The sequence below is a fragment of the Equus asinus genome, chromosome 17 (assembly GCF_041296235.1).
Source record: "Equus asinus isolate D_3611 breed Donkey chromosome 17, EquAss-T2T_v2, whole genome shotgun sequence".
NCBI lineage: Eukaryota > Metazoa > Chordata > Mammalia > Perissodactyla > Equidae > Equus > Equus asinus.
In genome coordinates, this window is record NC_091806.1 from 44,294,012 (window position 1) to 44,307,520 (window position 13,509).

The window sequence follows — 13,509 nt, forward strand, 5'->3', positions numbered from 1 at the left end:
AAACTGTTTATGCCAGCCCCTCAACTTTGAGCACTTGAAACCAAGAATTAAAGAAACAAAAGTGGTATCTTCTTCCTTCCTTTGTCCCTTTTTTTGAAGCAGTAGGGTCAAGATCTAGATTGAGGAGAAAGAAGGGAGGGGTTGAACAAAGGGATTTCAGAACAATACTGCCAATTTTTATCCCACCACAGGTAGGTGCAATTATTATTCCCACATTTCAAATTAGGAAACTGAGGCCTAGAGAGATTAAGAAGCTGGAGTTCTGAGAATAGAGCATGGGACTCTATATTAGATCCAGAAGCCATGAATGGAACTTGGGCATCTGCGTCTGTTGGTGGTGTCCCAGCTCGCCCTTCCTTTCCCCCACCTGACCAATGCTGGGATCAGGCCAACCCCAGGCTCCCAGAGGCCCGTTGTGGTCTGGGCATGCCCACCACGTGGCTCTGATCCCAGCGCTCTACCCCAGGAGGAGTCTCTGCCTCCTGCAGTGAATCCAGGCAATTTCTCTCAGCCCTTCCTCCCTGCAGTCTGGTGTCAGGTGGTAGCATTAGAGCTCTGCTCAAACTTCAGCTCCATACCTGTCTGGCTGTATGACCTGGGGCAAGTATCCCCGCCCCCCAGCCTCAGTTTCCACATTTGTAAATTGAGGATTCTAATAGTAATTCAGCACCTGTTCACTGAGGGTCTGCTCTGGCAGGCAGTGTGCTGGAAGCTGGGAGTGCAAAGGGGAGGAGACTGTCTCAGTGTTCCCACGTCCTATGGTGGCTGTGCATACCTGGCATGAAAGTGGGCATACTGTAGGCGTTCAGCGATGGGAGCTATTCTGTGGTGCAGGATTTGTAGGACCTGCTGCCAACAGCCCAGCAGTCCAGCCTGCTCGGCGGTGGCCTCTCTGGGAGTTTCTCTTTGATTAATGAGTGCCTTTGTCCCTAAAGGACATGCTGCCGGCTGCTTTCTTGTTTCATCTGGTTGCTGGGGCCCCAGAACAGTTGGCAAAGCAGTTGGTATCCTGGACTATTTTTAGGTGGGGGAGTTAGTGGGGTGTGCAGATGTGGTGGGGCCCCGGGGGAGTCTCGGAGACTGGGAGCTTCACAAACAACAAGTTGGGTGGGTGGGATGCTCTCTCTCAGGAAGGTGAGGGCAAACTTTCTCTTATTTTTCATGACTGGGGCCAAAGGCCACCTCCTCTGTGTAGCCTTCCTTGATTTCCTCAATAAAACACGCACACCAAAGACGGAGGTTAAGGGTCTAGCCCCTGGCCTTCCCCCAGGCCTTGGTTATAGTCCCAGAGATAATGAGCTGTAGGGATCTTATCTGATGCACCTCTGGTCTCTCCTGCTCTGCACCTGGGAGCCCCATCCTGCCATCTCTAGTCATAACAACAATTCCCGCCTCCAGGAATTAAAGGGCTTATTTTGCTCAAAGCACAGCGTACAGACTGAGAGACGAGATCTCTTGCAAGCCCAGGCCCGTAAGGGGCTGTGCACCCCCAAAGGTCTCCATCCCCTTTGCGGGATATCGGGTGGTGTGTGCATGCTGAGGGCAGGAGGGGGGTGTTTCTGGACACCCGGGGACCCAGAGCCAGCCGGAGGTCACCCAGCGAGAAACTGGCTGAGCTGGGCTGGAAGACAGGTCTGCGATTCGAGTCAAACGCAGCGGCTTTCCTCGACTTCCCTGCTGACGCACACCCCCTCTTCCGCCTCATCTGGTATTTTCTTTCTCTCTCCTTCTCGCCCCCGCTCCTTTTCTAATCCTGAGGCTTCCCCAGCTGGGAGGCGGGGTCTCAGACAGGAGGTGGAGAGTCCCAGGGCTAATGTGGGGAAAGGGGCCTCCCGCCCACTGCGAAGGCCCTCGCATTCGGTGGGTGGGCCGGCACCCGGATCTCCGGGAGATCCCCGGAGTCCCCAGAAATGAGGGCGGGGTTTGGGGAGCCCCCAATGGGGGAGGGGTCTTGTAGACTACGGGGAGTCCCTGAGCCAAGGAAAACGGTGGAGGGAGTCCCTGAGACAGAGTGGTGGGTGGGGCGTCCCATGGCCCGGGGCGGGGCCCTGAGGGGGCGTGGTCTCTTGGGAAGGGGCGGGACTCCGCCGACTAAGGCTAAGCTTCGCCGCAAGGGGCGGAGTCTAGGATGGGGCGGGAGCTCTCCTCGGGGCGGGGCATATTGGGCGGGGCATCGAGACAGGGGGCGGGGCGTGGCGCTTCGCGCTCGTCCCCCTCCCCGGGCCGCGGGTGTCCCCGTGACGAGGCAGCGCGGAGCCGCCGCGGGCCGGGCCCATCCCGCCGCAGCGGCCCCGGGGCCGAGCAGGGGCGAGGCGCGGAAGGAGCGGCGCCGAGCGGGGCCCGGGGCGAGGCCAGGTGAGGCGGCCGGGGCGGAGGGGGCGGGGGCTGCGCCAGGCGGCCCCGGCGGGCGCTGGGGGCGTGTTAGCGTGCCTGGGGGAGGCAGGGGGAGTGGGTCCGAGGGCGGGCGCCTGTGGCAGTTTGCGCGCTGGCGCCTGCGGTCGGGGGCCCGGGTGGGCTGTGCGCCCGTCCGGGCAGTGCCCGCGGGGCTCGGGCTGTGAGGGACTGTGTGCGTGCGCGCGCGTGTTTGTGTGGAGGGCCGCCGGGTGTGTATCTGCGTATGCGCTGGGCCGTCATTGTGCCTGCCCCGGGCGCGGGGCGCGGGCCTGCCCCGGCGCAGTCCCTCCTGCGCGGGGATGTTTTCCAAACAGGCTTCCTGCGGAGACGGGCTCTGCTGCAGCCGGAGCCGGAGGAGGGGGGAGAGCCGCCCCCGCAGGCCTCCGGAGACCGGGCGGCCGGGGGACTGCAGACAGACGCCTGAGGGAGGGAGGGGGCGCGCATCGGGGAGGGGTCTAGAGGCCTGCAAGGCCAAGATGGGGAGACTGAGGCAGGTGGATGGGGAGGTGGAGGTGGCCAGACAGGCAGAGATGGGGAGGAGGGTGGAAGAGAGACGGTGAAAAAGGACAGCGGCGAGGAGGACAGAGAGTCATTGAGAAAACAGACAGACAGGCCTAGACCTGCCAAGGGGCAGAAAGATTGATGGACAGATAAATTCCAAGAACCTGGCAGAAGACTACTCAGAGGTTTCCGGGCTGAGAGCTAAACCCAAGAACTGAGTCTAAGATGAGGAGTAAGGGCCCCAACTCTTGAGCTGCCCCCTCTTTCAAGCGTGTCCCAGACTGGGGTCCTGGCTACCCCCAAGTTGGTCCATGCCTGTGACCCTACCAAATATCTTGACCTCCTGATTGTGCTGCCCCTCCCTCTTGGTTCCATCTCATCCATCTCCCTTCCCTGATATGCCAGCAACCCCGGAGCAGTTTTTAGGGGAGGCAGAGGTGAAGTGGTCACCATAGCAACAGAGGGGGTGAAAGGTCACTGAGCTTAGGTGATCCTGCAGCAGGCAAAAGCTGGCATTGAGAGAGGTTGGGGTAGAAGGCTGCAAAGCTGTTTTTTCTCCCACTATGCCCAGGATGGTGCTGGAAGGAAACCCTGAAGTGGGGTCCCCCAGAACCTCAGACCTCCGGCACCCTGGAAACCAGGGCTCTTGCGTCCTCTCTCCTCCTGGTGAAGATGCGCAGCCAGGCGAGGAGCCCATCAAGTATGGTGAACTCATCGTCCTGGGGTGAGCATCCCTGGTCTGGGTGGGGTGGGGCACCAGGCATCCCCCAGGGCAGCCAGATCAAGGGCCCCAGCTCTCCCCAGTGTGGCCTTTTTGCTGTTGGTCCCTCCTCAAGTTCCCCGAGAGAGAGAGAGACAAAGTTGACCAAACCCACCTCAATTCGTAAGAGTTTTGTCTTCCCACTTGTCATAAATTATTGAGACAACTCTAACTGCCCACATAAGTTTCAGAAAAAACTTAGATCAGAAAAAAGTAATATCAGCTGCCTTTCATAGAGCACCGAGTGTGTAGTCTAGGGTGAAGAACTCTGGTTCTCCAGCAAAACTGCTTGGTTCAAATCCTACCTCTGCAAGTTGCTTAACTTCCCTGTGCCTCTGTTTTCCCATTTTACAAATAGGGATGATGATAATACCTCAGAGGGTTGTCGAAAGGAATGAATGAGGTGATTTCTGTAAAGCACGTAGAACAGTGCCTGGCACGTGTCATGTGTTCTGGGAGGCAGGCCTGTGCCAAGCCCTTTCATGGACATTATTTCATTTCAATCTTCACAAAGATGCTGTGAGGAAGGAGGTGAGGAAACCAAGGCTCAGAGAGGGGAAGTGACTGGCCCAAGGGCACACAGCTGGTAAGTGGCAGGGCTGGGATTTGGACCCAGGTCTTTCTTAATCTAGGTCTACTGTACTTTCACTAAGCCGCAGCTGACCCTCACGCTACAGATGAGAAAACTGTGGCCAGGACAGAGGAAGCGACATGAGTTGGTGACAGGGTAGACCTCATCCCTTCCTGGTCTGTGCCTGACCAGACCTTTGCCTGCACCACCCACTTATCTCTTCCCCCAGGCATGGATCCCTCTTCCTCCTCCCGCATCCGGACCTCCTTTTGGCCTCTCTCTCTGCTGTCTGCCCTGAAGAAAATATTGGATACATAATGTTATCATAAGGCTGATGATTTAGAAATAATAATGGCTACTGTTTGTTGACATGTACATGCCATGTGCTTTCATTTTTTTAATGATAATAGCTAACTTTTATCAAGGGCTTACTGTATATACGCCAAGCTCTGTGCCAAGCATTTTTAAATGCTTTATCTCATTTAGTTCTCACAACTAACCTGCGAGGTAGGTCCTGATAAATTAGCACCGTTTTACAGAGGTCATGTGATAAGTGGAAGAGCCAGGATTTAAGTCAGGCCCATCTGAGGCCCAAGCCTGACTCCTGAACTCTCCCAACCCCCATACGTGGGAAGAGCTTACGAGGGCAAAAGTGACCTCAAAAGCAGCTGCTTGGTGTCCCAAAGGAAGAGCTGGCTTTGCAGCTAAGAGCAAGGCCACTGATGGGGGAGAGTGTAGACCCCAAGTTACAGGCCCTCTTGACAGCTGTTTGTTCTCTGCAGAGCAGTGAAGCCCCACACGGGCTGTACCCCAGAGCTGCCTGGAGAGTGCATTGAAAATACCCATTGACGGGCCCATCCCAAACCCACAGAATCAGAATCTCCATGAGTGGGGCCAGGGAATCTGCATTTTAACAAGCTCACTCGAAGATTCTGATCCAGGCGGTCCTTGGCTGTATTTGGCAGCTCTTCATCCTGTCATTCCCTGCTGCAGAACCTTCTGTGGCTCCCCAGTGCCTACAGAATAAAGTGCAGATCCCTCAGCCTGCTGTTCAGGGCTTTTCCCCTGTTGCACTTTACCACCCAAGTCACCACTCCCTGACTTCCCCAAACCCAGCCTCAGGGCCTTTGCTCAGGGTGAGCCCTCCATCTAAAAGCGCTTCTGTCAGAGAGGCCGGAGTCAGATAGACCCAAGTTCAAGTCTAGACTTTTCCACTTACGAACCTGGGACCTCAGACAAGTCATTTCGCCTCCCTGAGCCTCAATTTTCCTCATTTGTAAAATGGGAAGGATACTTGCCTGGCAGGACATTGCACAGATTCCATTAGGTAATTAATAACGCGAAGCCCCGGGAACACAGGAGGCTCCAGTATATGGCAGCGATCAAGGCCATGACTCACCCCATCTTTGCCTTCCACAATCATTCCCTCCGGACAAGAGCTGGAAAGGAAGGTAGAGATTTGACGTGTATGGATATATGGAGGTGGTGGCATTGTGGGTCTGGTTTTTTTTTTTTTCATTCTGGTTTCTGGTAGTACTTGTGGTATAATAAACGACAGTTTGCTAAGGGTGAATCCTTTCCAGTTCTTCAAGGCCTAGTATAGGTGTTCCGTCTCCCAGAAACCTGATCCCCAGGCCAGAATTGCCTTCTCCTGCCTCTGGGCCTGTGGCACACTTGGTTTGTGCCTGGGTCATTTCAGGCAGCAGCCGGGTTCCTTGAAAAGCTGAGGGTCCCCCTCCCCTGGCACTGAGGACACAGAACTGACCCGTCATTTGTTATCTATGCCACCCCAGCGCCTAGCACCTGGCCAGACATGGCTCAGGCATCCAGAATTGGTTAATTGAATGAAAGGCCTTTTGCAGATGTTCTAAGCCCGACCCCTCTCCCAAAGGCACTGATTTGACATAGTAGGGTGTTCTAGTTTCGGGTTCTAGGACTTGTTTCTGAAGGTAGGATCTGCCCAGAAGTTAGCAGTTCCTCCTAGTCTCTCAGGGGCTCACTTTCTCTCTCTCTCCCTGCAACCCTTTCTTCTTAACACCCCACATCCGCAGCTACAATGGGTGTTTGGCAAGTGGGGACAAGGGCCGCCGGCGAAGCCGCCTGGCACTGAGCCGCCGGCCGCATGCTAATGGAGTGAAGCCAGACGTCATGCACCACATCTCCACACCGCTCGTCTCCAAGGCAAGCAGCTTGTCCCGGCAGACCTGGGCGCTGGGCCTGCCCTCCCTGCCCAAGTCCAGGTCTTCAGCCTTCCCAGCCCTGCTTGCGCCCAGCCCCGCTGGCACAGGGGAGCCCCCTGTGTCTTCACTCCCTGCCTTGGGCTACCAGCGAAGTGGTGCTAATGGGAGATCCCTTGTAGTATGCACGGTCCTTTACAGTTTGCAAAGTGTTTCCTTGACCACGAGATCCCATCCATTGGATGGGATTGATCAGAATCATTTTAGAGGCAGCCGAGGCTCAGAGAGGATGTGACAGTCACACAGCAATGGCAAAGGAAAAGCCTTTGGCTTCAGAGGATTTGGGTTAGAATTTGGGCTCTGCTGTTTCCAGCTGTGTGACTTTAGGCCAGTTTGTTCTCCTCTCTGAATTGCTGTTTGCTCAACTGCAAAATGGGAATAACAATCATGCCTCCTTCTTGGGGTGGCTGTAGCGATCAAAGGAGGTAACCTATGTAAAGAGCCAGCTGCACTCTTTGCAAAGGGTGGTACTGCCCCTTCTCTGGGAGTGGCCGCTGGGCCTTGGGCTCCAGCTTCTGGCTTAGTGGCTCGCAATTCTCATGGCCACGTGCTCTGGGAAGTGACTTCTCCTTTCTCCCCACCAGGCGCTGAGTAATCGTGGCCAGCACAGCATCTCGTACACACTGTCCCGGAGCCACTCGGTCATAGTCGAGTACACACATGACAGTGACACAGACATGTTCCAGGTATGCTTGGGCCCCTCCACAAGCCTCCTGGCCACTGGGCCACCAGGCCTCCACACTTAGCTCTGCAGGTGTTCCAGGGTGAGGCTGGAGGACCAGAGGCCATGGGAAAGTGCTTTGGGGGCACTCAGTGCAGTCGTCATCAGATGAGGAAGCAGGACATCCCAGTGAGGGCTGTTGACTTCCCAGAGTCACACAGCAAGTCGGTGGTTGTATCAAGATTCAAACCCAAGATCAGACTCCCAGGCTACAGGAGGCCATCCAGTTCAGGGTTCAGAGTGTGGTGTGAGAGTCATACTGCCAGGCTTCAGATCCCAGCTCCGTCACTTAGTAGCTGGGTGACTTTGGACAAGAGTCACTTAACTTCTCTGGGCCTTGGTTTCCTCATCTGTAAGGTGGGCCCTTAATAATACCCATCCCAAGGAATTCTTGGGAAGACTAACTGAGATATTGCACATAAAATGCTTAGGATGGTATACAATAAATACTTCCTAAAAATTCACTATTTGCTGCTAATATTTGAGCACTCCTTTCATGGTTCTATCAGCTAATCAACTGATTTTTATTGAGTGTGGTGCTCCCCACAGCTGTTGGGGAGACAGAGAAGGAGAAGCCCCAGACCCAGGCGATTGGATTTAGAGACCCCAGGACTTGGGATGGTGCTGCCTCATTGTTGATGACCCTGCATGCAGAGTAACTGCCGGGAACCCTGGGGTGGGAAGCCCGTGGGATAGACCTGTGCACACAGCATCCCTGTGCTTGCCCTCTCATTCCTCACAGATCGGCCGCTCCACAGAGAACATGATCGACTTTGTGGTAACAGACACGTCCCCTGGAGGAGGGGCTGCTGAGGGCCCCTCTGCCCAGAGCACCATCTCCCGCTACGCCTGCCGCATCCTCTGTGACCGCCGGCCGCCCTATACCGCCCGCATCTATGCCGCTGGCTTTGATGCCTCCAGCAACATCTTCCTTGGAGTGAGTGAACCCCCCAGGCAGGGACCACCGTTTCATCTGAGAGTGAGCAGAGGGGTAGGCTGGGAGGGGCAGCATCCTGGGGTGATGGACCAGCCTCCGGTAATCATCATAACCATGACCTATGCAGGGATTAGCAAGCCCACTTAACAAATGAGCGAAATGAGGCTCAGAGAGGTCAGGAGATACCCAAAGTCATGCAGCACCAATTCCAGTCCAGTCCAGGCCACCTCTGACCTTGAGGGTAGAGGGGCAGCACCCCTGGCTTGCAGCCTGCTGGGGGCCACTTGGAGATGTGATCTGATCCCACATGTGGTCCCAGGAGCGGGCGGCCAAATGGCGGACCCCCGACGGCCTGATGGACGGCTTAACCACCAATGGGGTCCTGGTGATGCACCCAGCAGGCGGCTTCTCTGAGGACTCAGCCCCGGGTGTCTGGCGGGAGATCTCTGTCTGTGGGAACGTGTATACTCTGAGGGACAGCCGCTCGGCACAGCAGCGGGGGAAGCTGGTAGGTGACCCGCTCCATCCCTGCCTCACCCCATCTTTCTTCCCAGGCCCTCCCAACCTGCCCTTCCCCCTGCCCAAGCCAGGAGAGCATCTCCAGTCCTCCTGCACCAGGGAGCCCCAACAGGTTCCATCTGGGGGAAGGTGCCACTTGCCCCACAGAGAGGACGAGACCAGCGTCCCCAAGTGTAGCCCACAGACTGCTGGAGGTCCATGGGTGACGTGAAGCGGAGCACACATAGACACACCATGCAGTGCCAAGTGGCATTGAGGATGCCCGCAGCTTAAAAAATCACACCCTCTTATGAGGGTGACACTTGGCCTGTGTGTGAACAGTTTATAATCAAAAGTGTTGGCAGTTTGTAACGCGTCTGTCACGTTCAGATGGGTTTAGCTTTATTATCATCTCCCAGTGGGAAAGGGCCTTGGAGTAGTTCTGACACAGGTGACAGTAACACTCCACGTGGTACAGATCCGAGAACTCAGGTTAGGAGCTGAGAGAGTCCTAGAGAGAGGAAGGAACTTGTCCAAGGTCATGTGGCCAAGCTCCTCAAATGGGCCATGCAGAGCTCTTCCTGGATGTGAGCACGTCGGGCAGAGAGATGCAGAACCTCAAAGGAAGGCATAGTTTATCTTTCCAGAGCATCACTTCTACTGGGAGACTTGGGACAACACTTATTTTTTAAATCATGCACATGACTGTTTCACTAGCATATGCTCGCTGAGCACCCGCTCTGGTCCAGGCACCGTCCCAAGTGTTTACAGTGAGTCATTGATAAGAACCACCTGATACATGGAGACGTGAACTCCATCTTGAGGATTAGGAAATTAAGACACAGAGAGGTTGAGTTACTTGACCAGAGACGCAGAGTTAGTAAACAGTGAAGCCAGAGTTCACACCCAGTCTTTACTGCCAGAGTCCTTGCTTCTAACCACAGCCCCCTTAGGACAGCTGCTTGGGCTAGGTCCCCAGTGTTTTGGATAGAGGAGTTTCCTGCCTCTGCCATTCGGGGAGAGCCTGGGAAAACATTTTAGAAAACCCCCATTTTGGTCCAGACTTCCTGATTTGACAGATCAGGTGACCAAGGCCCATATCCCTCAGAAAGTGAGGGACAGTGCCTCCCTGGAAGCACCTGCCGGCCCTCCCACATGGCTTCTCACTGATCCCCACTCTTCTGCCCCAGCTCTCCCCACTCCTCTGCCCCAGCCTGCCTTCCTGGTCCAAGGTACCCTCTCCAGGGAGGGTTGGTAGGGTGGATTGGTGGCTTGGCTGGGGTGATGGCTGCCCGATGGCAGGGGGTTTGGGAGTTTCTTGGGCAGTAAGGCCCTTCTGCTGCCCCTGGCAGGTGGAAAATGAGTCCAACGTGCTGCAGGATGGCTCCCTCATCGACCTGTGTGGGGCCACGCTACTGTGGCGCACACCGGCGGGGCTGCTGCGGGCACCCACGCTGAAGCAGCTGGAGGCCCAGCGGCAGGAGGCGAACGCGGCGCGGCCCCAGTGTCCCGTGGGCCTCAGCACTCTGGCCTTCCCCAGTCCAGCCCGTGGCCGTACGGCCCCCGACAAGCAGCAGCCCTGGGTCTACGTCCGTTGCGGCCACGTCCACGGCTACCACGGCTGGGGCTGCCGGCGAGAACGGGGCCCCCAGGAGCGTGAATGTCCTCTTTGCCGCCTCGTGGGGCCCTATGTGCCCCTGTGGCTCGGCCAGGAGGCTGGCCTCTGCCTGGACCCTGGGCCACCCAGCCATGCCTTTGCGCCCTGTGGCCATGTCTGCTCTGAGAAGACTGCCCGCTACTGGGCCCAGACACCACTGCCCCATGGCACCCACGCTTTCCATGCTGCCTGCCCCTTTTGTGGGGCCTGGCTCACTGGCGAGCATGGCTGCGTCCGCCTCATTTTCCAGGGGCCACTGGACTAGACTACCTGTGGTCTTCTGCTGCTGTGTCCGCCTGCCCACCCAGGTCCCCCACCTCCTGCAGCCCAGAGGGAGCTCTGCATGTGGGACTCTGTCTGCTGGCACATAGCCACACCAGATGGACGCGTTGGATGGGCTGTGCCCCTCCCCTCTTAACTCTGGCCCCTAACGGGGTCCCCGAGACCCCTACCCCAGTCAGAATGACGGGGCCCTCAGCACCAGCTCCGTCGCGGGCTGATGGAGGGAAGCCCACCTCTACGCCCCAGCCCTTCCTGGGGCATCCCACATCATGCCGCCTACACTGTGCCCCTGGGGGAGTGAAGGGGCCGTGGGCCCCTGACCCCCAGCTTAGGCTGGCTGCGCCCTGAGCCTGCCGACCCAGTTCCGGATATTCACCTTGCTGCTGCCCTGGGTTCCTCTATAAACCTTGCTGTTCAGCTGCCCTCACAAATCCCACGTGTCCCGCATGCGTGCAGTGCCTCCGGCCCCCATGCGAGTGATGGGTGGGTGGCAGGCTGGGGCTGGCATCTGCTGATTCCCACTGTGGGCTGGATTCCATGCCAAGGTTCTCTGGGGACACAGAGACAATCAGACCTGGTTCCCTGTCCAGTGAAGTTCACAGTCTAATGGACAACAGTCCAAATTGCTGAATGACAGCACGACTTCCTGTGTGCCAGGATCAGAGAATTATCAGCGGCTGTGGAGCAGGTGTCGCTGGCGGGTGGAAAAGGGAGGGAGGCTTTGCCGAGGAGGCACATAGGAGCTCAGCCTCCATGGCTGCGTGGGAATCCCCTGCAGGAAGGATCCACAGGCAGGGGGTGTTGCTCTGGCCAGAAGGGAGGCCAAGCACAGGCTCAGGTTAAGTAAGCAGGGAGCTGAGTGAGGGGTTCAGAGTGGCTGGAACAGGGCTGCGGGGGTACAGAAAGGAGGCTGGAACAAGAGGTTAGGACCGTGCTGACAGGGAAGATGCTGGATGGAGGATTTAGAACCTCACTTGTGCACAGTCAGGAGTTGAGGGAGGAGAGAGGACTCATGGATCCAGAGCATTGGCTGTGACAGAAGGTCTACCATGACTGTGCGACACAAGGCCCACTGTGTGCCCTGCACTGTGCTAATGAGAATAATAACTACGTTCATTGAGCACTCACCAGGCACCAGGCTCTGCTTCTTGGAGATTTTATTTAATCCTCACAGTAACCCAGGGGGGGAGGTGTCAGCCTTTCTGTGCACGGGGAGATTAAGGCACATGCTCCAAGTCACAGAGTTAGAGAGTGACCAAGCCAGATTCAAATCCACGGCTGCCAGTCTGGCCTCAGAGCCTGCCCTCTCCTCCATGACGCCATGCTGCTTTCCTTGGACAGGGGTGGGAGGAGTTGGGAGGGAAGCCCAGGTAAGGAGAACAGCATGGGCAAAGGTGTGACAGGGACAGAAAAGAGGAATGAGGGGTGGACACCTGGCTGGGGCCTGGTGGGCCGCGGTTGCCATGGAGGCCAAGACTGAACTGGACCCCTGTTCATTGTGGCTAAGTGTCACCTCTCCCTGAGAGCCAAGGCAAGCTTGGGGTGCTGCTGGGGTTGCCCCCAGACTGTTCCTGGGGGCAGGGAGCTAGGAAGACAGGTAGATGGAGGTTCCGGAGATAGAAACATCTGAAGAAGAGACTCTGAGTACAGTCCTAACCTGGGCATCGTTCCCAGTGGAAGACAGCCACCGGAGCCTTAGGGAGTAGATTCCAAGGGGAGAGACCTGCCCTAAACCACACAGCTGGCTGGGGCCACAGAGACCAGACCTGGGGCTGTTGAGAGGACAGAGGGCACCTGCAGGTGACAAGAGGAGCATGTGATCGGATCCTTGCTTCCAGAGCCTCACACTGCCACAGTGGGGGAGCCCAGATGGGGATGCTGTGAGGGATGTGGGAGCATTGCAACTCCTCCACACACACACACACAACACTAGGATCCAACTCTTCTCTCTTCTGATCTGGTTGGAAACCAGACGGGAACATTCTGATCCCATTTCTAGTAAGGAATCCCAGACTCTGGGAGGAGAGACAAGCAAAGGGCACAGTCACCACCCGAGGGGGAACTCGGAGGTCGTGGTGGAGCGGGTCAGACAGCCTGGTCTTGGCCCAGCTCCGCCCCTTTCCAGCTCCTGGAGCCTCAGTCTCCTTAACTAAGTGGAGTAACAGTCCCTATGTCACCAAATGGTTGTGAATGTATGGAGGGCACCTGTAACGTAGTATGTCCTTAATATTAATTCACCTACCCTTTCTTCAGTCCCATGGGAAAGAGCCAAAGCTGGGGACAGTTGTGACGCCAGTGAGCGAACTGATAGTGTGTGTATGTGTGTGTGTTTGTGTGTGAGTGTATCGGGGCAGGTGAAGGCAACTGTGGTGGAAGGTCTGAGTAAGGCTAGACCCCAGTTCAAGGATACCTGAGGACATGCTGAGTGGCCTTAAGGAAATCAGTGAACCTATTAGCCTCAGTTTCTCCATCTGTACAATGGGCACAATGATGATATCCTATCTCAGGGTTTTTACGAGAATTAAATGAGAGCCTCCATGTCAAGCTGCTGGCACAGGACTTCCGTGAGTGATGCAGCGTGGTTGGGGCGGGTGGGGGGGGTGGTCTCAGAAGTACTGGGATCTTCTGTTGGCCTGAGCTGCCACTGGTAGCAATGGACAGCACTACCTCCTTTACCAGTGTGCATTTCAACTTCACGCAAGTCAAGGAAGACTTTATACCCATTTAAAAGACAATGAAAACTGAGGCACAGGGAAGAAGAAGAGTAACTTTCCTAAGGACATAGACCAATCAGTTGAGCTCCTCTCTATAATGATAATCATCATCAGAGCCAACAGTTAGTGGCACTGTTGTGTCAAGTAGGTCCTTGGGCACCTTCATGAATGAGAAACTGGTGCGCACGGTGGGCAGATGATGCTCTGGGCCTAGACACAGGTGTGGCAAAGGCTGGC

General features: G+C 56.3%; 1 protein-coding gene across 3 annotated transcripts; it reads left to right on the plus strand.

Annotated features, from left to right (window-relative positions):
- Positions 1-2,223: 2,223 nt before the first annotated feature.
- Positions 2,224-13,094, plus strand: PELI3 (pellino E3 ubiquitin protein ligase family member 3). Of its 3 annotated transcripts, none has more exons than XM_070488219.1 (8): positions 2,224-2,355; positions 3,467-3,619; positions 4,170-4,241; positions 6,278-6,407; positions 7,048-7,149; positions 7,927-8,121; positions 8,441-8,629; positions 9,972-13,094. In XM_070488219.1, the coding sequence occupies exons 2-8, from the start codon at positions 3,468-3,470 to the stop codon at positions 10,539-10,541; spliced, it is 1,410 nt and encodes a 469-aa protein (XP_070344320.1). In that variant the 5' UTR covers positions 2,224-2,355; position 3,467; the 3' UTR covers positions 10,542-13,094. The 3 variants fall into 3 exon arrangements, with proteins under 3 accessions (XP_070344320.1, XP_070344322.1, XP_070344321.1); XM_070488220.1 differs by lacking the exon at positions 2,224-2,355 and adding an exon at positions 2,443-2,603; XM_070488221.1 differs by lacking the exon at positions 4,170-4,241.
- Positions 13,095-13,509: the final 415 nt, after the last annotated feature.